The 23,817-nt window shown below is 39.8% G+C and overlaps 2 protein-coding genes across 7 annotated transcripts; both read left to right on the top strand.

Annotated features, from left to right (window-relative positions):
* Nucleotides 1-1,356: 1,356 nt before the first annotated feature.
* LOC125371611 (toll-like receptor 4) lies at nt 1,357-23,710 on the top strand. Of its 6 annotated transcripts, none has more exons than XR_007217953.1 (2): nt 1,357-1,502; nt 3,093-3,737. XR_007217953.1 is itself a non-coding variant. In XM_048380944.1 (2 exons), exon 2 carries the CDS (start codon nt 21,083-21,085, stop codon nt 23,642-23,644), a length of 2,562 nt encoding a protein of 853 aa, XP_048236901.1. In that variant the 5' UTR covers nt 1,357-1,502; nt 21,014-21,082; the 3' UTR covers nt 23,645-23,710. The 6 variants fall into 6 exon arrangements, 5 of the variants coding, with proteins under 5 accessions (XP_048236901.1, XP_048236899.1, XP_048236897.1 ...); XM_048380944.1 differs by lacking the exon at nt 3,093-3,737 and adding an exon at nt 21,014-23,710; XM_048380942.1 differs by lacking the exon at nt 3,093-3,737 and adding an exon at nt 12,722-16,605.
* On the top strand, nt 4,648-5,718 carry LOC125372041 (toll-like receptor 4). The gene has a single exon (XM_048380914.1). The coding sequence runs from the start codon at nt 4,648-4,650 to the stop codon at nt 5,716-5,718; it is 1,071 nt and encodes a 356-aa protein (XP_048236871.1).
* Nucleotides 23,711-23,817: the final 107 nt, after the last annotated feature.

Below are 23,817 nucleotides of genomic sequence, written 5' to 3'. Positions count from 1 at the left end.
GACCCCCTGTTGTTGAAATATACGTCTGAACCCCTGTTGTTAAAAAATAAACGTCTGACCCCCTGTTGTTGAAATATACGTCTGAACCCCTGTTCTTGAAATACTTTTCTCAGCCCATGTTGTTGAAATATACGTCAGACCCCCTGTTGTTGAAATATACGTCTGACCCCCTGTTGTTGAAATATACGTGTGACCACCCCGTTGTTGGATTATACGTCTGACCCCCTGTTTTTGAAATAAACATCTGACCCCCTGTTGTTGAAATATACGTCTGAACCCCTGTTCTTGAAATATACGTCTGACCCCTGTTGTTGAAATATACGTCAGACCCCCTGTTGTTGTAATACTTGTCTGAGCCCCTGTTGTTGACATACGTCTGACCCCCTGTTCTTAAAATATACGTCTGACCACCTGTTGTTGAAATAAACGTCTGACCCCCTGTTTTTGAAATAGACGTCCGACCCCCTGTTGTTGAAATAAAGGTCTGACCTCCTGTTGTTAAAATAAAATGCCTGAGCCCCTGTTGTTGAAACATACGTCACACCCCCTGTTGTTGAAATATACGTCTTACCCCTGTTGTTGAAATATACGTGTGACCCCCCTGTTGTTTTAATATACGTCTGACACCCCTGTTTTTGAAATATACGTTTGACGCCCTGTTTTGAAACAGTCGTCCGATCCCCTGTTGTTGAAATATACGTCTGACCCCCTGTTGTTGAAATATAAATCTGACCCCTTGTTGTTGAAATATACGTCTGACCCCCTGTTGTTGAAACAGTCGTCTGACCCCCTGTGGTTGAAATATATGTCTGACCCCCTTTTGTTGAAATATACGTCTGACCCCTTGTTGTTGAAACACTCGTCCGATTTCCTGTTGTTGAAACACTCGTCCGATCCCCTGTTGTTGAAATATACGTCTGACCCCCTGTTGTTGAAATTTACGTCTGAGCCCCTGTTGTTGAAATATACGTCTGAGGCCCTGTTGTTGAAATATACGTCTGGCCCCCTGTTGTTGAAATACTCGTCCGACCACAGGTTGTTGAAATACCCGTCCAACCACATGTTGTTGAAATACTCGTCCCACCACATGCTCTTGATATACTCGTCCAACCACATGTTGTTGAAATACTTGTATAGACCCCCTCCACTGCCCTCAGCTGAAATGGTCTTATGAGACCCTTGCACGCGCACACACAAACAGCCAGAACACGGCGCCCTTATGTAAACACATACATTCACTGAAGGTTATTTACATCATGAGTAATATGTGCCCTACCCACCTCTTACAAAACCCTCTGCTTTGAGATGACTCAGCCCTCGCAATATATGTACAAGTATCTATACACCAGTCGAGGAACATGAGAGCAGGAACGTCTATTGAAGCAAATGTTATGTTATACACACTACCCGAAGAATCAATATGTGTCCTATATGCAGCAGGATGTCACTAGCATTGGGTTTGGAAATGTTTATCAACCAGCCTCAATCAGGACACGAGAGGGGTAAGGGCTTTGTTTATTCCTTGTGAGAAACGTCGTAGCAGGTACGCCTATTGAAAGAATCGTTATGTTAAGTGTGTTAAAAATATTTGTCCTTATAGAGTCCGATACTGATTTTTCACACGGGAGTCAGAAATAACGAGGACGAACACGATCCCTGGTAATTGGTTTTACTGTTATTCCAACCCAAACAATGAAGCATATTTTCCAGAAGTATTTCTCTACTTTATTCCCGCCGTGATATACATTTTATAATTTCCAACATTGAAAATGTTGAGTTCAACCATCCATGTCCTTCTTGCATAATATCCAGTTATAATGACATGATTTATTGTTTGTTGAAAATACGGTGAATGGATTATTTTTAAAAAAAACCATGAGTATATTAGAAATGATGTCAAAATATAGGTTATTCACTGTTGGAATGTGCACTTCTTTTGGAGAGTATGTGTAAGTTTACTGTCACCAGTTGTCTTGCCTTATCTGTAATTACAATATATTGTCAATGAACTCGAGCTCATATCACAAAATGTCCACATGTGGAACGAGTCGTTGAGACTACAGTACCCGTTTAAGAGACAATACGTCAGTCACCGAATCTTACCAACATGACATAAAAAAGGTAGGAGAATAGACTCGACAGTCTTTGTTAACATAACCTGATTTAGGCTTCGAAGGTGCACTCGCTGTAACCTGATAGATATGAATGGGTGGCCAGCCAAGCGAATAGATTTCGCCCGCATTGGACAATGCCCAATACATTCCCAAACGCAGTTTCTACATAATCTCCTGCTTTGTAAGCCAGTCTACCATAAGAAATTGTATTCAGTGGCATAATTTCGTTCATAAATATTGTTATGTCACAAATCTTTTATAGAAAATTCAGGTAGAACATGTTAAATAAAAAACACTGTTACTTTCGCTAAACTAGTATTTTCTAACATAGCTGAGTCTGTTTTCTTAGAAACCAAATTTGAGCTTTGTAATACTAAAAAATAAAGCTTCGAGGATTTTAATTAGAACAATAATCAGCATATCCTCTTTTTAAGTAATTCTTATATCATTATGAAAACTTGGGTCGTTGGATTTAGGCGAAGATGATGATGACAGTCTAGATGAAGAAATCACAGTAAAGCATGGCTTGCTTGACTATCTTGATTTGTCCACCACAAGGGATTCGTATCTCAACGCATGACCAATCAGTACCCTTTTACAAAATTAAGCTACCATTTAATCATTTCTTTGTTTTAACAGGAAGTACAGTGCATTGTTTAACAATTAGTAAATTATGTCATAAACGAAAATTGTTAGTGGCTGCATCGTCGTTAGGGGTTGAATTAGCATAAAAAATGGTCCCTCGTACGGTGATCTTCCTTTTTTGCTGGTTATCTATAGCCTGGTTTAATATTATATACTGTCTAATAATATTCAAAGCGTTTAATACTCTTTAATACCTTATTCTAGCCATTATATGGCCGATACACTACCATTTTAACACACTCACTCAATCAATCAATCACTCCAATGTGCTTGCAGGTAGGGAAGTATGTTTTACGGATTCTTTTATTTACATATATTCTTCATACATTCTAGATTTCAACTAAAACTGATCAAGAACTGCGACACGGAACAGAACCGAGATCTATCCAAATTGCCATCACAATGAAGATCATCTGTGGCCTTATCCTGACACTAACTGTGACCTCTTCTACAAGCCAGAAGACATGTCAAATAAAGCCAGACCCCCAGCTTGGTGGTAGCCGTGTTGACTGTCAGAACCTCAACCTTACCTCTGTTCCTGGTGATCTCCCTCCCAACACTGTCAGTCTGGATCTCAGCGGGAACAACATAACGGTTCTCAGGGACCAGGCGTTTGTGTGTCTTCCCCGATTGTTGTATTTGAACATTGTAAACTGTCAAGTATCACGGTTGGAAGCAAACGCATTTAAAGGTTTATCCCTCCTTCTCAGTTTACGCCTTAATAACAATAATCTCCAACTGGACAATCACACCTATCCAGAAGATGTCTTCCGTCCTCTACAAAGTCTTACAGAGTTGAACATTGGTAACAACGACTGCCGACTGAGAGGAACTACTCCGGATTGGATATTCAAATGGTTAATAAATTTAGAAACACTGACAATTGATACATTTGAATATGAAATATTTGGAAGTGGATTTGGGTATTTGCAAAAACTGGTAACATTGAATATTGGAACTGGATCAAAAGGTGATTGTATTCACGGTGCCATACAAAACCACACATTCTCCGTTTTTGAGAATACATCTGTTCAGGTGTTGGATGTAAAAGATTCCAATCTTCTTGCAATTCATGCTGGAGCATTTCTGCCTTTCAAAAATATTTCCACAATAGTTCTGGAAAACGTAATGACCTTACCAACTGCTATGGCTCTACGTGCGTTCTATGGCCTTAATGGTAAAAACGTATCTCAAGTTCTCATGAGAAATTCCAACCAACAGGTATATTAGTCGAAATCGAAACCTTCAAAGCCAGCTTATAACCAAGGAAACACTAATTTATCTGACACATATTTGCATCGAACATCTGGATCTCAGCTATAGCCACATTATTTACCTTGACGAAAATTTAATACTTGTCCTTTCGCATTGTATTAATTATCTAGATTTATCAAATAACAATATTTTGGGGGATCCATTTATATTTTTCCAAATTAGTGTATGTAAAAATCTATATTTTTTAGATTTTTCTGACCAATACACATTTAACAGCCACATGTATAACTCAGGAGAAGGCAATCTAGACTCTAAGTTTAAAGTGACTCAAAACAGACTTCATACTCTTATCAGGCACATGCCTGTTTCAGAAAATAGTTCTGTATCAAAGTTAGAATCAGTAGGGATGGGAATACGTTTTCCTCCTAATCTACGTATCTGTATGTTGAGGGGAATGTTTACTCACCTGGGGAGGTTTTTTATAACGGGTATTACAGGTTCGTCACATTTAGCAAAATTAGATCTGTCCTACAATGGAGCATGGGGCCTTGTAAAGCAAACTAACGGGTTGAGATACCTGAATAAAATTGATCTCTCTGGAAATGAAGGTTGGGGTATGACAGACGACTTCTTGCAGTCTTTTCCAAATCTGACGTCTCTTGCATTGAACAATATGGGCTTCGACGAGGACACACTCAGAAGAGGAGGGTCAGTACTGGAGGGACTAAAGACGATGCGTGCTTTACGTTATTTAGATATAGTAGGGAATGACATACGGTATATGGATATGGGGTCCATCAGGACACTGATCAGTCTGAATGTGTCCAGAAATAACCTTGTGTCTGTTCCTTTTGAACACAATGACCTGCCTGACCTGCACATCCTGGACCTATCAGTGAACTCCATCACCTACTTTGACGACGACACAATGGATATGTTGGAGAGTCTCGGACAGAAGAACAAGCTGGTCCTGAGGCTGAAGGGAAACCCTCTCTCCTGCTCATGCCAGTCTCTCTTGTTTGTTCGGTGGATATTTTCATCGTCGGTTACCTTTGACAGCAATGGGAACTATTCATGTGTTACTGAATATGGTGCTCTTACAACAACCCACACAGTGTACAACGAGTTTAATTACCACTGGACTTCATGTCAAGGTCGATTTTGGCTGCCAGTCTCCATAACACTGATGTGTTTAATAGCTCATCTACTTGTGTCTGCCATGCTGGTGTCACGGAACTGGACAAGGATTGCACATCACATTTTGGTACTCATGGGTCGTGGGATCCAGCGGGTCACTAGACAAAACTTCAACAAAGATGCTTACGTAGCCCACTCGGATGAAGAGCTTCAGTTTGTTATGCAAGATCTACGTATAGGACTGGAGGATCTACTTGGACTGAAGCTTATTCTGCCCCACAGAGATTTCCTACCTGGTCAGTTTGTAGCTGACCATGTTGTAGAAAGCATTAACAAAAGCTGGAAGACAGTACTGGTTGTGTCCGACGATTTCCTGGATGACCCCTGGTCCTACTTTATCATTAAGTCAACAGCTTACTACATTTCCAACCTCAACCCTAACAGAGTGATTCTGCTCATGGTGGGAAACGTGAACCGTGGTCGACTTCCTGAACTGCTGCTGAATGTAACTGACGAGGAGGATATCATCCAACTTGATGACTTCCCTGATCCTCACAGTGATGTATGGGTCCATGTAAGGGACAGAATTCTGACACAAGCAGTATAGGTTGAATGCAAAATATGTCACTGACTAAAACACTTTTTGTGTAGTATAAATCATCTGGTTCTGTCATATCCAAACTATGTTATTTATTTGAACAGTTACTGCATGAAATATACTTATACTATTTGCCCGTGGGGACCCAGGGACTGGGGGTTGCCCCTTTTATCCACCTGCTGGTTGAAAGAGATGGCGAAATTGGGCAACCTATTTCCCGAAGGTTGCATCCCTGTGTTGCCAGAGAGATGGAATCTGATGGCTGAGTGCCCCGAAATACTGGTCCAAACACATGTTGTTGAAATACTCGTCCAAACACATGTTGAAATACTCGTCTGCCCCCCCCCCTGTTGTCGAAATAACCGTTCCACCACATGTTGTTGAAATACTCGTCCCAACACATGTTGTGGAAATACTCGTCCTGTTACGGTAAAAAAAATAGCATCTCTAAAATAATTTTTATTATTTTTTCCAAATTATTAAAGTTTAAAATGTTCTTCAATTTTCATTCCAAATTTAACAGTAAAAAGAGTGTTATTTTATGTATGCTTCAGGATACCAAGGGAGGTAAGCCTGTTAAGGCTTCATGCCATGCTTTTTAGTTAATGGATTGAGAGAATTAGGACCCATGCGGTCAAAAATAAGAAAAGAATGAATTAAAAGAATATGGGTCTGCCAAAATGGTGTGTTTTCATGCATTTCTTTTCCATTGTCAATATATTTCTGTAGCAATTTTAATTCCCAAAATGTTGTATTTGTAACTTTTTTTTCTGACGTAAAGAAAATGTGTTCAGTTTTCAATCACTAATGTTTACATTCTAGTTAATTTAAAGTTGTATTTTCATCAAGTATTTTCAATTTAAATTGCATCATATAACATTATATTATGCATTTTCTTTCTGTGCAAATGCTCTTGTAATTAATTTGGTACAATTTAATGTCTTTTGTCAACTTTTGTTGTTTCAGTAATTTTTCTACTTTGTTATTGTTTTGTTTACATATGGAACTGCAAACTTATTATTGTTTATTTTTCCTTTGCAGTCAATCTTCCAACTCGATCGAGGATAAGGTTTTGGGTATTTGTTAATAATTGATGATGATAAGATGTGATACATATTATGAACTTTATTTGAACATGAACTAACAATAAAATTGAATTATATTCTCCATGAAATATGATGTTTGACATATGACATATGTACAATTGAGAATGAGAATGGAAATGAGAATGTGAATAAAACTTTTGATCTTGGATGAATTGACATTGAAATTTATTCCGATCCTTACACGTCCCAATGTTGTTGAAATATACGTCTGACCCCCTGTTGTTGAAATATACGTCTGACCCCTGTTGTTGAAATATACGTCTGACCCCCCTGTTTTTGAAATAAACGTCTGACCCCCTGTTCTTGAAATATACATCTGACCCCCTGTTGGTGAAATATACGTCTGACCACCTGTTGTTGAAATATACGTCATACCCCATGTTGTTGAAATATACATGTGACCACCCTGTTGTTGAAATAAACGTCTCACCCCTGTTGTTGAAATATACGTCTGACCCCCTGTTTTTTTTAAATAAACATCTTACCCCCTGTTGTTGAAATATACGTCTGTACCCCTGTTCTTGAAATACTTGTCTGAGCACCTGTTGTTGAAATATACGTCTGAACCCCTGTTGTTGAAATATACGTCTGACCCCCTGTTGTTGAAATATACGTCTGACCCCCTGTTGTTGAAATATACGTCTGACCACCTGTTTTTGAAATATACGTCTGACCCCCTGTTGTTGAAATATACGTCTGACCCCTGTTGTTGAAATATACATCTGACACCCTGTTGTTGAAATATACGTGTGACCCCCTGTTGTTGAAATATACGTCTGACCCCCTGTTGTTGAAATATACGTCTGACCCCCTGTTGTTGAAATATACGTCTGACCACCCCGTTGTTGAAATATACGTCTGACCCCCTGTTGTTGAAATATACGTCTGACACCCTGTTGTTGAAATATACGTCTGACCCCCTGTTGTTGAAATATACGTCTGACCCCCTGTTGTTGAAATAAACGTCTGACACCCTGTTGTTGAAATATACGTCTGACACCCTGTTGTTGAAATATACGTCTGACCCCCTGTTGTTGAAATAAACATCTGACCCCCTGTTGTTGAAATATACGTCTGAACCCCTGTTTTTCAAATAAACGTCTGACCCCCTGTTGTTGAAATAAACGTCTGAGCCCTGTTGTTGAAATATATGTCTGACCCCTTGTTGTTGAAATATACGTCTGACCCCCTGTTTTTGAAATAAACGTCTGACCCCCTGTTGGTGAAATATACATATGACCCCCTGTTGTTGAAATAAACGTACGTCTTACCCCCTGTTGTTGAAATATACGTCTGAACCCCTGTTCTTGAAATACTTTTCCGAGCCCATGTTGTTGAAATATACGTCAGACCCCCTGTTGTTGAAATGTACGTCTGACCCCCTGTTTTTTAAATAAACGTCTGAACCCCCTGTTGTTGAAATATACGTCTGACCCCCTGTTCTTGAAATACTTGTCTGACCCCCTGTTGTTGAAATATACGTGTGACCCCCCCCCCCCCCCCCCCCCCCCCCCCTGTTTTTGAAATAAACCTCTGACCCCCTGTTGTTGAAATAAACGTCTGACCCCCTGTTTTTAAAATACTTGTCTGAGCCCCTGTTGTTGAAATATACGTCAGACCCTCTGTTGTTGAAATATACGTCTGACCCCCTGTTTTTGAAAAATACGTCAGACCCCCTGTTGTTGAAATATTCGTCTGACCCCCTGTTTTTCAAATAAACGTCTGACCCCCTGTTGTTGAAATATACGTCTGACCCCCTGTTCTTGAAATACTTGTCTGACCCCTTGTTGTTAAAATATACGTGTGACCCCCTGTTGTTGAAATAAACGTCTGACCCCCTGTTTTTGAAATAAACGTCTGACCACCTGTTGTTGAAATAAACGTCTGACCTCCTCTTGTTGAGATAAAATGTCTTACCCCCTGTTGTTGAAACGTACGTCAGACCCCTTGTTGTTGAAATATACGTCAGACCCCCTGTTGTTGAAATATACGTCTGACCCCCTGTTTTGGAAATATACGTCAGACCCCTTGTTTTTGAAATATACGTCTTACCCCCTGTTTTTGAAATACTTGTCTGACCCCCTGTTGTTGAAATACTTGTCTGAGCCCCTGTTGTTGACATACGTCTGACCCCCTGTTCTTGAAATATACGTCTGACCACCTGTTGTTGAAATATACGTCTGACCCCCTGTTTTTGAAATAGACGTCCGACCCCCTATTGTTAAAATAAAATGCCTGAACCCTGTTGTTGAAACATACGTCACACCCCCTGTTGTTGAAATATACGTCTTACCCCTGTTGTTGAAATATACGTGTGACCCCCCTGTTGTTGAAATATACGTCTGACACCCCTTTTTTTTAAATATACGTTGGACCCCCTGTTGTTGAAACAGTCGTCCGATCCCCTGTTGTTGAAATATACGTCTGACCCCCTGTTGTTGAAATACTTGTCTGACCCCTTGTTGTTGAAACAGTCGTCCGATCCCCTGTTGTTGAAATACTCGTCCGACCACATCTTGTTGAAATACCCGTCCAACCACATGCTGTTGAAGTACTCGTCCCACCACATGTTGTTGAAATACTTGCATGCCCCCTCAACTGCCCTCAGCTGAAATGGTCTTATGACGCGCACACACAAACAGCCAGAATACGGCGCCCTTGTGTAAACACATACATTCACTGAAGGTTAGTTTCATCATGTGCAATATGTGCCACACCCACCTCTTACAAAATCCTATGCATTGAGATGACTTAGCCCTCGCAATATATGTACATTGTACACACATCAACGCACAAGTATTTATACACCAGTCGCACATAACCAAGGTCACCAAACGCGAGGAACATGAGAGCAGGAACGTCTATTGAAGCAAATGTTATGTTATACACACTATCCGAAGAATCAATATGTGTCCTATATGCAGCAGGATGTCACTAGCATTGGGTTTGGAAATGTTTATCAACCAGCTTCAATCAGGACACGAGAGGGGTAAGGGCTTTGTTTATTCCTTGTGAGAAACGTCGTAGCAGGTACGCCTATTGAAAGAATCGTTATGTTAAGTGTGTTACAAGTATTTGTCCTTATAGAGTCCGATACTGATTTTTCACACGGGAGTCAGAAATAACGAGGACGAACACGAACCCTGGTAATTGGTTTTACTGTTATTCCAACCCAAACAAGGAAGCATATTTTCCAGAAGTATTTCTCTACTTTATTCCCGCCGTGATATACATCTTATAATTTCTAGGGCTGGTTATCGTTATGGATTACTCAGATCGATTATCGGTAGTCACATATCGATCAATAATCGATAAATATCGAAGAATTCTATTTTGGTAAAATGACATTACAGAAAAATGGCAATTCACTTCTCCGGAGACTCAGTGTTTCAACAATACGCACGTTACATCGCATTTTTAGCGATTAACAATCTGAGCTTAAGATTCATGTCGTCAAAGACAATTATTATTTGTATAAAGTGAGAATAATTGAGAAATTAAATGTAATTTCACCTGATATAGTCGTTTGTCATTTATGTACAGTATTCACGAAACTATTCAGATCAAAAATCATCAAATATTCCGCCATTGTGAATGTCAAGTGTGTACAGGTGTGTGCTACGTAGTAGGTTGTACTAGGTTCACAGGTGTGATACGTGATAGGTCAGGTGAGTGCTACGTCATTGTTTTCGTGGTGGGGCACAAATTGGGTTGCAGACTGATATTAAACAAACATCGTGCGATTATAACGGGGAAATTATGAATTTTTGCTGCCATATCGTAAAAATGTCAAACCCCACATGGACCTCACGTGGGCTGCGTGTGGAGAACACCGGGAAAAACGAAAACTATGATCATTGAAAAAAACGAAACAGACTGGAGTACGTAGTTACCAAATAGACATAAACTTTGACATTTTATGAAATAGAATGGGAAGAATTCTTTTTTTAAGAAATAAAATATTATGAAACCTATTTCAATCATGATACTTCATACTATTTCGAAAATATACATATTTTCTAAAATCCTGACTCCGCATTTAGATGCCAGTGACTAAATTTGTAAATCTAACACTGGCCAGCCAAGCAAATAGATTTCGCCCGCATTGGACAATGCCCAATACATTCCCAAACGTAGTTTCAACATAAGCTCCTGCTTTGTAAGCCAGCCTACCATAAGAAGTTGTATTCGTTGGCATAATTTCGTTCATAAATATTGTTATGACACAAATCTTCTATAGTAAAATCAGGTAGAACATGTTAAATACAAAACACTGTTATTTTCGCTAATGAGGTGTTTAAGATTGAAACTAGTATTTTCTAACATAGCTGAGTCTGGGCTTTTTAGAAACTAAGTTGAGTTATGTAAGACTTAAAAATAAAACTTTGAGGATTTTAATTAGAACAATAATGATCATATCCTTTTTTAAGTAGTTCTTATATCATTGTGAAAACTGGGATTGTTGGATTTAGGCGAAGATGATGATGGTAAATGCATCTGTTCCTTTTAACCATCAGCCCTAGCGAAACATGGACATTAACACGCAACAGTATGTGTTAGGCAGAAGTAGTTATACAGTTTCACGTGTATGTGTTAGGCGGAAGTAGTTCTACAGTTTCACTTAAGCAGGGTCACAAATGAGGTGAGGATTTGTTTGGATTCAGCGCGAGGAGCATGGTAGCAGGTACGTCTATTGAAACCAATGTTACAGGATATTGTTTATCTGTTAGTTGTTAATATACATATACGAATCTCTGATTCACACACACAGAGTGAGAGAGCTTGAGAGAGAGAGAGAGAGTGTGAAAGAGAGAGGAGAGAGAGGGGAGGGAGGGGGAGAGAGGGAGAGCTAGAGAGGAAGAGAGAGGGAGAGAGCGAGAGAGAGGAGAGAGGGGGAGAGAGAGATTGAGAGGAGAGAGGGGAGAGAGAGGGAGAGAGAGTGGGAGAGCTAGAGACGGACAGACAGACAGACAGACAGATAATCATCTGCGAACACATTACAATGTGTCCTATATGTAGTAGGATGTAGACATCGGATGAGAAAAAAGCCTGAATAGGCTACTGCGCTCACATACTGTTGAAAGACAGTGTTTATCAAATTCAGTATGTTAGGGAGGTTATCGCATAGAAGTCAAAAACACTGCGCAAGGGGACAACAGGGAATGAATTGAAATTAATATGGTTTATGTTGTTCCAAACATCCGTGTTTTCACTGAGCAGTTCAGGAAATTTATTGTTTTGTAAAAGCTTGCTTTGGCTTCGTATTGATGACTCGCATTAAATTTGTTTCCTGTAACGTTTGTGAAAACGTACTTTCTCGGACGGACATATAAGCGGTTTAGGATAGCTGAACCCACCATTAAGTGTTACCCTGTGCAATAGTTTAACTGTCGTAGACGCAACATGTGCGTGCGGATTTGGTTGGAAATTCAAGACTGGTTATTCTCTGGCGATGCGAGTGAGTTTGATTTAACGCCGCTTTACGCAATTAACCAGCAATATCAATGTGGGGTACACCAGACATGGGGGCACACATTGTACGGCGTGACGAGCGAACGTTTAATTTTTTTTACTAAACTTGTAAAGGGACTCGAATAAAAATCCCAGGCCTCCACCAGAATATCAAATGGTCCGTCCCTTAGATTCTCACTGTTGCATTATGCTGATAATCCGTGGTATAACTGAAGTTCTGTCAAAAAGTTAAATTAGTCCAGACTCCCCATCCATAGCAATCACTTTGATACTTAAGTTCAGTCCTCAAGTAAGCATATGACTGATTGAGTGTAATCCGATGTGGATGCTCGTAGGAAGGCAACTTTGGCGCATTCTTGTTTACATTTTATTATACTGCATTTTGACATGTATGATGTCGTGAGCCTTGTGACCCAATTTTCCAAACATTCCAGGCTCCAACTAAAACTGACAACAAGAACTGCAACACGGAGCAGACCTGAGGTCATTTCAAATTGCCATCACAATGAAGATCATCTGTGGCCTTATCCTGACACTAACTGTGACCTCTTCTACAAGCCAGAAGACATGTCAAATAAAGCCAGACCCCCAGCTTGGTGGCAGCCGTGTTGACTGTCAGAACCTCAACCTTACCTCTGTTCCTGGTGATCTCCCTCCCAACACTGTCAGTCTGGATCTCAGCGGGAATAACATAACGGTTCTCAGGGACCAGGCGTTTGTGCGTCTTCCCCGATTGTTGTATTTGAACATTGTAAACAGTCAAGTATCACGGTTGGAAGCAAACGCATTTAAAAGTTTATCCCTCCTTCTCAGTTTACGCCTTAATAACAATAATCTCCAACTGGACAATCACACCTATCCAGAAGATGTCTTCCGTCCTCTACAAAGTCTTACAGAGTTGAACATTGGTAACAACGACTGCCGAAAAAGAGGAACTACTCCGGATTGGATATTCAAATGGTTAATACATTTAGAAACACTGACAATTGATACGTTCCAACGAGAAATATTTGGAAGTGGATTTGGGTATTTGCAAAAACTGGTAACTTTGAATATAGGGACTGGATCTGATGATGACTGTATTTACAGTGCTATTACCGTTTTACAAAACCACACATTCTCCGTTTTTGAGAATACATCTGTACAGGTGCTGAATGTAAAAGATTCCAAACTTCTTGCAATTCATGCTGGAGCATTTCTACCTTTCAAAAATATTTCCAAAATAGTTCTGGAAAACGTAATGACCTTACCAACTGCTATGGCTCTACGTGCGTTCTATGGCCTTAATGGTAAAAACGTATCTCAAGTTCTCATGAGAAATTCCAACAAATATGTCAGTCTAAATCGAAACCTTCAAAGCCAGCTTATAACCAAGGAAACACTAATTTATCTGACACATATTTGCATCGAACATCTGGATCTCAGCTATAGCCACATTATTTACCTTGACGAAAACTTCCTTCTAATCATTTCGCGTTGCATAAAATATCTAGATTTGTCAAATAACAATATTTTGGGGAATACATTTATATTTTTCCAAATGAGTTTATGTAAAAATCTGTTGTTTTTAGATGCTTCTGGTCAAAGTAAATTTAATAAACGCAGGTATGACTTAGGACAAGGCAATTTAAACTCTCAGTTTAAAGTGACTGAAAACGGACTCTATAATCTTTATAGGCACAGAATTAGTCCCGAAAATTGTTCTGTATCAAAGTTAGAATCAGTAGGGGCGGGAATACGTTTTCCTCCTAATCTACGTATCTGTATATTAAGTGGAATAACTCGTTATTTTGGGGAGTTTTTTATAACGGGTATTACAGGTTCGGCACATTTAGCAAAATTAGATCTGTCCTACAATGGAGCATGGGGCTTTGTAAAGCAAATTAACGGGTTGAGCTTCTTAAATGAAGTCGATCTTTCTGGCAATGAAGGTAGGGGGATGACAAAAGATTTCTTGCTCTCATTTCCAAATATGACGTCTCTTGCATTGAACAATATGGGTTTCGACAAGGAAACACTCAGAAGAGGAGGGTCAGTACTGGAGGGACTAAAGACGATGCATGCTTTACGTTATTTAGATATAGTAGGGAATGACATACGGTATATGGATATGGGTTCAATCAGGACACTGATCAGTCTGAATGTGTCCAGAAATAACCTTGTGTCTGTTCCTTTTGAACACAATGACCTGCCTGACCTGCACATCCTGGACCTATCAGTGAACTCCATCACCTACTTTGACGACGACACAATGGATATGTTGGAGAGTCTCGGACAGAAGAACAAGCTGGTCCTGAGGCTGAAGGGAAACCCTCTCTCCTGCTCATGCCATTCTCTCTTGTTTGTTCGGTGGATATTTTCATCGTCGGTTACCTTTGACAGCAATGGGAACTATTCATGTGTTACTGAATATGGTGCTCTTACAACAACCCACACAGTGTACAACGAGTTTAATTACCACTGGACTTCATGTCAAGGTCGATTTTGGCTGCCAGTCTCCATAACACTGATGTGTTTAATAGCTCTTCTACTTGTGTCTGCCATGCTGGTGTCACGGAACTGGACAAGGATTGCACATCACATTTTGGTCCTGATGGGTCGTGGGATCCAGCGGGTCACTAGACAAAACTTCAACAAAGATGCTTACGTAGCCCACTCGGATGAAGAGCTTCAGTTTGTTATGCAAGATCTACGTATAGGACTGGAGGATCTATGTGGACTGAAGCTTATTCTGCCCCACAGAGATTTCCTACCTGGTCAGTTTGTAGCTGACCATGTTGTAGAAAGCATTAACAAAAGCTGGAAGACAGTACTGGTTGTGTCCGACGATTTCCTGGATGACCCCTGGTCCTACTTTATCATTAAGTCAACAGCTTACTACATTTCCAACCTCAACACTAACAGAGTGATTCTGCTCATGGTGGGAAACGTGAACCGTGGTCGACTTCCTGAACTGCTGCTGAATGTAACTGACGAGGAGGATATCATCCAACTTGATGACTTCCCTGATCCTCACAGTGATGTATGGGTCCATGTAAGGGACAGAATTCTGACACAAGCAGTATAGGTTGAATGCAAAATATGTCACTGACTAAAACCCTTTTTGTGTAGTATAAATCATCTGGTTCTGTCATATCCAAACTATGTTATTTATTTGAACAGTTACTGCATGAAATATACTTATACTATTTGCCCGTGGGGACCCAGGGACTGGGGGTTGCCCCTTTTATCCACCTGCTGGTTGAAAGAGATGGCGAAATTGGGCAACCTATTTCCCGAAGGTTGCATCCCTGTGTTGCCAGAGAGATGGAATCTGATGGCTGAGTGCCCCGAAATACTGGTCCAAACACATGTTGTTGAAATACTCGTCCAAACACATGTTGAAATACTCGTCTGCCCCCCCCCCCCCCCCTGTTGTCGAAATAACCGTTCCACCACATGTTGTTGAAATACTCGTCCCAACACATGTTGTGGAAATACTCGTCCTGTTACGGTAAAAAAAATAGCATCTCTAAAATAATTTTTATTATTTTTTCCAAATTATTAAAGTTTAAAATGTTCTTCAATTTTCATTCCAAATTTAACAGTAAAAAGAGTGTTATTTTATGTATGCTTCAGGATACCAAGGGAGGTAAGCCTGTTAAGGCTTCATGCCATGCTTTTTAGTTAATGGATTGAGAGAATTAGGACCCATGCGGTCAAAAATAAGAAAAGAATGAATTAAAAGAATATGGGTCTGCCAAAATGGTGTGTTTTCATGCATTTCTTTTCCATTGTCAATATATTTCTGTAGCAATTTTAATTCCCAAAATGTTGTATTTGTAACTTTTTTTTCTGACGTAAAGAAAATGTGTTCAGTTTTCAATCACTAATGTTTACATTCTAGTTAATTTAAAGTTGTATTTTCATCAAGTATTTTCAATTTAAATTGCATCATATAACATTATATTATGCATTTTCTTTCTGTGCAAATGCTCTTGTAATTATTTTGGTACAATTTAATGTCTTTTGTCAACTTTTGTTGTTTCAGTAATTTTTTTACTTTGTTATTGTTTTGTTTACATATGGAACTGCAAACTTATTATTGTTTATTTTTCCTTTGCAGTCAATCTTCCAACTCGATCGAGGATAAGGTTTTGGGTATTTGTTAATAATTGATGATGATAAGATGTGATACATATTATGAACTTTATTTGAACATGAACTAACAATAAAATTGAATTATATTCTCCATGAAATATGATGTTTGACATATGACATATGTACAATTGAGAATGAGAATGGAAATGAGAATGTGAATAAAACTTTTGATCTTGGATGAATTGACATTGAAATTTATTCCGATCCTTACACGTCCCAATGTTGTTGAAATATACGTCTGACCCCCTGTTGTTGAAATATACGTCTGACCCCTGTTGTTGAAATATACGTCTGACCCCCCTGTTTTTGAAATAAACGTCTGACCCCCTGTTCTTGAAATATACATCTGACCCCCTGTTGGTGAAATATACGTCTGACCACCTGTTGTTGAAATATACGTCATACCCCATGTTGTTGAAATATACATGTGACCACCCTGTTGTTGAAATAAACGTCTCACCCCTGTTGTTGAAATATACGTCTGACCCCCTGTTTTTTTTAAATAAACATCTTACCCCCTGTTGTTGAAATATACGTCTGTACCCCTGTTCTTGAAATACTTGTCTGAGCACCTGTTGTTGAAATATACGTCTGAGCCCCTGTTGTTGAAATATACGTCTGACCCCCTGTTGTTGAAATATACGTCTGACCCCCTGTTGTTGAAATATACGTCTGACCACCTGTTTTTGAAATATACGTCTGACCCCCTGTTGTTGAAATATACGTCTGACCCCTGTTGTTGAAATATACATCTGACACCCTGTTGTTGAAATATACGTGTGACCCCCTGTTGTTGAAATATACGTCTGACCCCCTGTTGTTGAAATATACGTCTGACCCCCTGTTGTTGAAATATACGTCTGACCACCCCGTTGTTGAAATATACGTCTGACCCCCTGTTGTTGAAATATACGTCTGACACCCTGTTGTTGAAATATACGTCTGACACCCTGTTGTTGAAATATACGTCTGACCCCCTGTTGTTGAAATAAACGTCTGACACCCTGTTGTTGAAATATACGTCTGACACCCTGTTGTTGAAATATACGTCTGACCCCCTGTTGTTGAAATAAACATCTGACCCCCTGTTGTTGAAATATACGTCTGAACCCCTGTTTTTCAAATAAACGTCTGACCCCCTGTTGTTGAAATAAACGTCTGAGCCCTGTTGTTGAAATATATGTCTGACCCCTTGTTGTTGAAATATACGTCTGACCCCCTGTTTTTGAAATAAACGTCTGACCCCCTGTTGGTGAAATATACATATGACCCCCTGTTGTTGAAATAAACGTACGTCTTACCCCCTGTTGTTGAAATATACGTCTGAACCCCTGTTCTTGAAATACTTTTCCGAGCCCATGTTGTTGAAATATACGTCAGACCCCCTGTTGTTGAAATGTACGTCTGACCCCCTGTTTTTGAAATAAACGTCTGAACCCCCTGTTGTTGAAATATACGTCTGACCCCCTGTTCTTGAAATACTTGTCTGACCCCCTGTTGTTGAAATATACGTGTGACCCCCCCCCCCCCCCCCCCCCCCCCTGTTTTTGAAATAAACCTCTGACCCCCTGTTGTTGAAATAAACGTCTGACCCCCTGTTTTTAAAATACTTGTCTGAGCCCCTGTTGTTGAAATATACGTCAGACCCTCTGTTGTTGAAATATACGTCTGACCCCCTGTTTTTGAAAAATACGTCAGACCCCCTGTTGTTGAAATATTCGTCTGACCCCCTGTTTTTGAAATAAACGTCTGACCCCCTGTTGTTGAAATATACGTCTGACCCCCTGTTCTTGAAATACTTGTCTGACCCCTTGTTAAAATATACGTGTGACCCCCTGTTGTTGAAATAAACGTCTGACCCCCTGTTTTTGAAATAAACGTCTGACCACCTGTTGTTGAAATAAACGTCTGACCTCCTCTTGTTGAGATAAAATGTCTTACCCCCTGTTGTTGAAACGTACGTCAGACCCCTTGTTGTTGAAATATACGTCAGACCCCCTGTTGTTGAAATATACGTCTGACCCCCTGTTTTGGAAATATACGTCAGACCCCTTGTTTTTGAAATATACGTCTTACCCCCTGTTTTTGAAATACTTGTCTGACCCCCTGTTGTTGAAATACTTGTCTGAGCCCCTGTTGTTGACATACGTCTGACCCCCTGTTCTTGAAATATACGTCTGACCACCTGTTGTTGAAATATACGTCTGACCCCCTGTTTTTGAAATAGACGTCCGACCCCCTATTGTTAAAATAAAATGCCTGAACCCTGTTGTTGAAACATACGTCACACCCCCTGTTGTTGAAATATACGTCTTACCCCTGTTGTTGAAATATACGTGTGACCCCCCTGTTGTTGAAATATACGTCTGACACCCCTTTTTTTTAAATATACGTTGGACCCCCTGTTGTTGAAACAGTCGTCCGATCCCCTGTTGTTGAAATATACGTCTGACCCCCTGTTGTTGAAATACTTGTCTGACCCCTTGTTGTTGAAACAGTCGTCCGATCCCCTGTTGTTGAAATACTCGTCCGACCACATCTTGTTGAAATACCCGTCCAACCACATGCTGTTGAAGTACTCGTCCCACCACATGTTGTTGAAATACTTGCATGCCCCCTCAACTGCCCTCAGCTGAAATGGTCTTATGACGCGCACACACAAACAGCCAGAATACGGCGCCCTTGTGTAAACACATACATTCACTGAAGGTTAGTTTCATCATGTGCAATATGTGCCACACCCACCTCTTACAAAATCCTATGCTTTGAGATGACTCAGCCCTCGCAATATATGTACATTGTACACACATCAACGCACAAGTATTTATACACCAGTTGCACATAACCATGGTCACCCAACGCGAGGAACATGAGAGCAGGTACGTCTATTGAAGCAAATGTTATGTTATACACACTATCCGAAGAATCAATATGTGTCCTATATGCAGCAGGATGTCACTAGCATTGGGTTTGGAAATGTTTATCAACCAGCTTCAATCAGGACACGAGAGGGGTAAGGGCTTTGTTTATTCCTTGTGAGAAACGTCGTAGCAGGTACGCCTATTGAAAGAATCGTTATGTTAAGTGTGTTACAAGTATTTGTCCTTATAGAGTCCGATACTGATTTTTCACACAGGAGTCAGAAATAAAGAGGACGAACACGATCCCTGGTAATTGGTTTTACTGTTATTCCAACCAAAACAATGAAGCATATTTTCCAGAAGTATTTCTCTACTTTATTCCCGCCGTGATATACATCTTATATTTTCCAACATTGAAAAGTTTCAGTCCAACATCCATGTCCTTCTTGCATAATATCCAGTTATTATGACATGATTTATTGTTTGTTGAAAATACGGTGAATTGATTATTTTTTTAAAAAACATGAGTATATTAGAAATGATGTCAAAATATAGGTTATTCACTGTTGGAATGTGCTCTTCTTTTGGAGAGTATGGGTAAGTTTGTCTTGCCTTATCTGTAATAACAATATATTGTCAAAGATCTCGAGCTCATATCACAAAATGTCCACAAGAGGAACGAGTCGTTGAAGCTACAGTACCCGTTTAAGAGACAATACGTCAGTCACCGAATCTTACCAACATGACATAAAAAAGGTAGGTAAATAGACTCGACAGCCTATGTTAACATAACCTGATTTAGGCTTCGAAGGTGCACTCGCTGTAACCTGATAGATATGAATGGTGGCCAGCCAAGCGAATAGATTTCGCCCGCATTGGACAATGCCCAATACATTCCCAAACGCGGTTTCAACATAAGCTCCTGCTTTGTAAGCCAGTCTACCATAAGAAGTTGTATTCAGTGGATTAATTTCGTTCATAAATATTGTTATGACACAAATCGTTTATAGAAAAATCAGGTAGAACATGTCAAATACAAAACACTGTTACTTTCGCTAAACTAGTATTTTCTAACATAGCTGAGTCTGTTTTCTTAGAAACCGAATTTGAGCTTTGTAAGACTAAAAAATAAAGCTGCGAGGATTTTAATTAGAACAATAATCAGCATATCCTCTTTTTAAGTAATTCTTATATTATTATGAAAACTGGGGTCGTTGGATTTAGGAGATGATGATGACAGTCTAGATGAAGAAATCACAGTAAAGCATGGCTTGCTTGACTATCTTGATTTGTCCACCACAAGGGATTCGTATCTCAACGCATGATCAATCAGTACCCTTTTACAAATTTAAGCTACCGTTTAATCATTTCTTTGTTTTAACAGGAAGTACAGTGCATTGTTTAACAATTAGTAAATTATGTCATTAACGAAAATTGTAAGGGGCTGCATCGTCGTTAGGGGTTGAATTACCATAAAAAAAATGGCCCCTCGTACGGTGATCTTCCTTTTTTGCTGGTTATCTATAGACTGGTTTAATATTATATACTGTCTAATAATATTCAAAGCGTTTAATACTCTTAAATACCTTATTCTAGCCATTATATGGCCGATAAACTACCATTTTAACACACTCACTCAATCAATCACTCACTCCAATGTGCTTGCAGGTAGGGAAGTATGTTTTACGGATTCTTTTATTAACATATATTCTTCATACATTCTAGATTTCAACTAAAACTGATCAAGAACTGCAACACGGAACAGAACCAAGATCTATTCAAATTGCCATCACAATGAAGATCATCTGTGGCCTTATCCTGACACTAACTGTGACCTCTTCTACAAGCCAGAAGACATGTCAAATAAAGCCAGACCCCCAGCTTGGTGGCAGCCGTGTTGACTGTCAGAACCTCAACCTTACCTCTGTTCCTGGTGATCTCCCTCCCAACACTGTCAGTCTGGATCTCAGCGGGAACAACATAACGGTTCTCAGGGACCAGGCGTTTGTGCGTCTTCCCCGATTGTTGTATTTGAACATTGTAAACAGTCAAGTATCACGGTTGGAAGCAAACGCATTTAAAAGTTTATTCCTCCTTCTCAGTTTACGCCTTAATAACAATAATCTCCAACTGGACAATCACACCTATCCAGAAGATGTCTTCCGTCCTCTACAAAGTCTTACAGAGTTGAACATTGGTAAAAACGACTGCCGACTGAGAGGAACTACTCCGGATTGGGTATTCAAATGGTTAATAAATTTAGAAACACTGACAATCGATACATTTGAATATGAAATATTTGGACGTGGATTTGGGTATTTGCAAAAACTGGTAACATTGAATATTGGAACTGGATCAAAAGGTGATTGTATTCACGGTGCTATTGGCGCCATACAAAACCACACATTCTCCGTTTTTGAGAATACATCTGTTCAGGTGTTGGATGTAAAAGATTCCAAACTTCTAGCAATTCATGCTGGAGCATATCTACCTTTCAAAAATATTTCCAAAATAGTTCTGGAAAACGTAATGACCTTACCAACTGCTATGGCTCTACGTGCGTTCTATGGCCTTAATGGTAAAAACGTATCTCAAGTTCTCATGAGAAATTCCAACAAGTATGTTAGTCGAAATCGAAACCTTCAAAGCCAGCTTATAACCAAGGAAACACTAATTTATCTGACACATATTTGCATCGAACATCTGGATCTCAGCTATAGCCACATTATTTACCTTGACGAAAATTTAATACTTGTCCTTTCGCATTGTATTAAATATCTAGATTTATCAAATAACAATATTTTGGGGGATCCATTTATATTTTTCCAAATTAGTGTATGTAAAAATCTTTATTTTTTAGATTTTTCTGACCAATACACATTTAACAGCCACATGTATAACTCAGGAGAAGGCAATCTAGACTCTAAGTTTAAAGTGACTCAAAACAGACTTCATACTCTTATCAGGCACATGCCTGTTTCAGAAAATAGTTCTGTACCAAAGTTAGAATCAGTAGGGATGGAAATACGTTTTCCTCCTAATCTACGTATCTGTATGTTGAGGGGAATGTTTACTCACCTCGGGAGGTTTTTTATAACGGGTATTACAGGTTCGTCACATTTAGCAAAATTAGATCTGTCCTACAATGGAGCATGGGGCCTTGTGAAGCAAACTAACGGGTTGAGATCCCTGAATAAAATTGATCTTTCTGGAAATGAAGGTTGGGGTATGACAGACGACTTCTTGCAGTCTTTTCCAAATCTGACGTCTCTTGCATTGAACAATATGGGCTTCGACGAAGACACACTCAGAAGAGGAGGGTCAGTACTGGAGGGACTAAAGACGATGCATGCTTTACGTTATTTAGATATAGTAGGGAATGACATACGGTATATGGATATGGGTTCCATCAGGACACTGATCAGTCTGAATGTGTCCAGAAATAACCTTGTGTCTGTTCCTTTTGAACACAATGACCTGCCTGACCTGCACATCCTGGACCTATCAGTGAACTCCATCACCTACTTTGACGATGACACAATGGATATGTTGGAGAGTCTCGGACAGAAGAACAAGCTGGTCCTGAGGCTGAAGGGAAACCCTCTCTCCTGCTCATGCCAGTCTCTCTTGTTTGTTCGGTGGATATTTTCATCGTCGGTTACCTTTGACAGCAATGGGAACTATTCATGTGTTACTGAATATGGTGCTCTTACAACAACCCACACAGTGTACAACGAGTTTAATTACCACTGGACTTCATGTCAAGGTCGATTTTGGCTGCCAGTCTCCATAACACTGATATGTTTAATAGCTCTTCTACTTGTGTCTGCCATGCTGGTGTCACGGAACTGGACAAGGATTGCACATCACATTTTGGTCCTCATGGGTCGTGGGATCCAGCGGGTCACTAGACAAAACTTCAACAAAGATGCTTACGTAGCCCACTCGGATGAAGAGCTTCAGTTTGTAATGCAAAATCTACGTATAGGACTGGAGGATCTACTTGGACTGGAGCTTATTCTGCCCCACAGAGATTTCCTACCTGGTCAGTTTGTAGCTGACCATGTTGTAGAAAGCATTAACAAAAGCTGGAAGACAGTACTGGTTGTGTCCGACGATTTCCTGGATGACCCCTGGTCCTACTTTATCATTAAGTCAACAGCTTACTACATTTCCAACCTCAACCCTAACAGAGTGATTCTGCTCATGGTGGGAAACGTGAACCGTGGTCGACTTCCTGAACTGCTGCTGAATGTAACGGACGAGGAGGATATCATTGAACTTGATGACTTTCCTGATCCTCACAGTGATGTATGGGTCCATGTAAGGGACAGAATTCTGACACAAGCAGTATAGGTTGAATGCCAAATATGTCACTGACTAAAACCCTTTTTGTGTAGTATAAATCATCTGGTTCTGTCATATCCGAACAATGTTATATGTTTGACCCTTTGCTTAATTATTGTTGTATTTTGTAACGACAAATGTATGTTTGATGATAGTTAGAGTTAGTTCCCTTTGCCCATACC

The sequence above is a fragment of the Haliotis rufescens genome, unplaced genomic scaffold (genome assembly GCF_023055435.1).
Source record: "Haliotis rufescens isolate VD_foot unplaced genomic scaffold, xgHalRufe1.0.p SCAF_34, whole genome shotgun sequence".
NCBI classification, from domain to species: domain Eukaryota; kingdom Metazoa; phylum Mollusca; class Gastropoda; order Lepetellida; family Haliotidae; genus Haliotis; species Haliotis rufescens.
This window is presented reverse-complemented; position numbering and strand designations above follow the sequence as displayed.

What these genes read in the sequence shown, in the direction of transcription:
- LOC125372041 (XM_048380914.1), top strand. Translation starts at nt 4,648, where the DNA reads ATGGGCTTCGACGAGGACACACTCAGAAGAGGAGGGTCAGTACTGGAG.
- LOC125371611 (XM_048380944.1), top strand. Translation starts at nt 21,083, where the DNA reads ATGAAGATCATCTGTGGCCTTATCCTGACACTAACTGTGACCTCTTCT.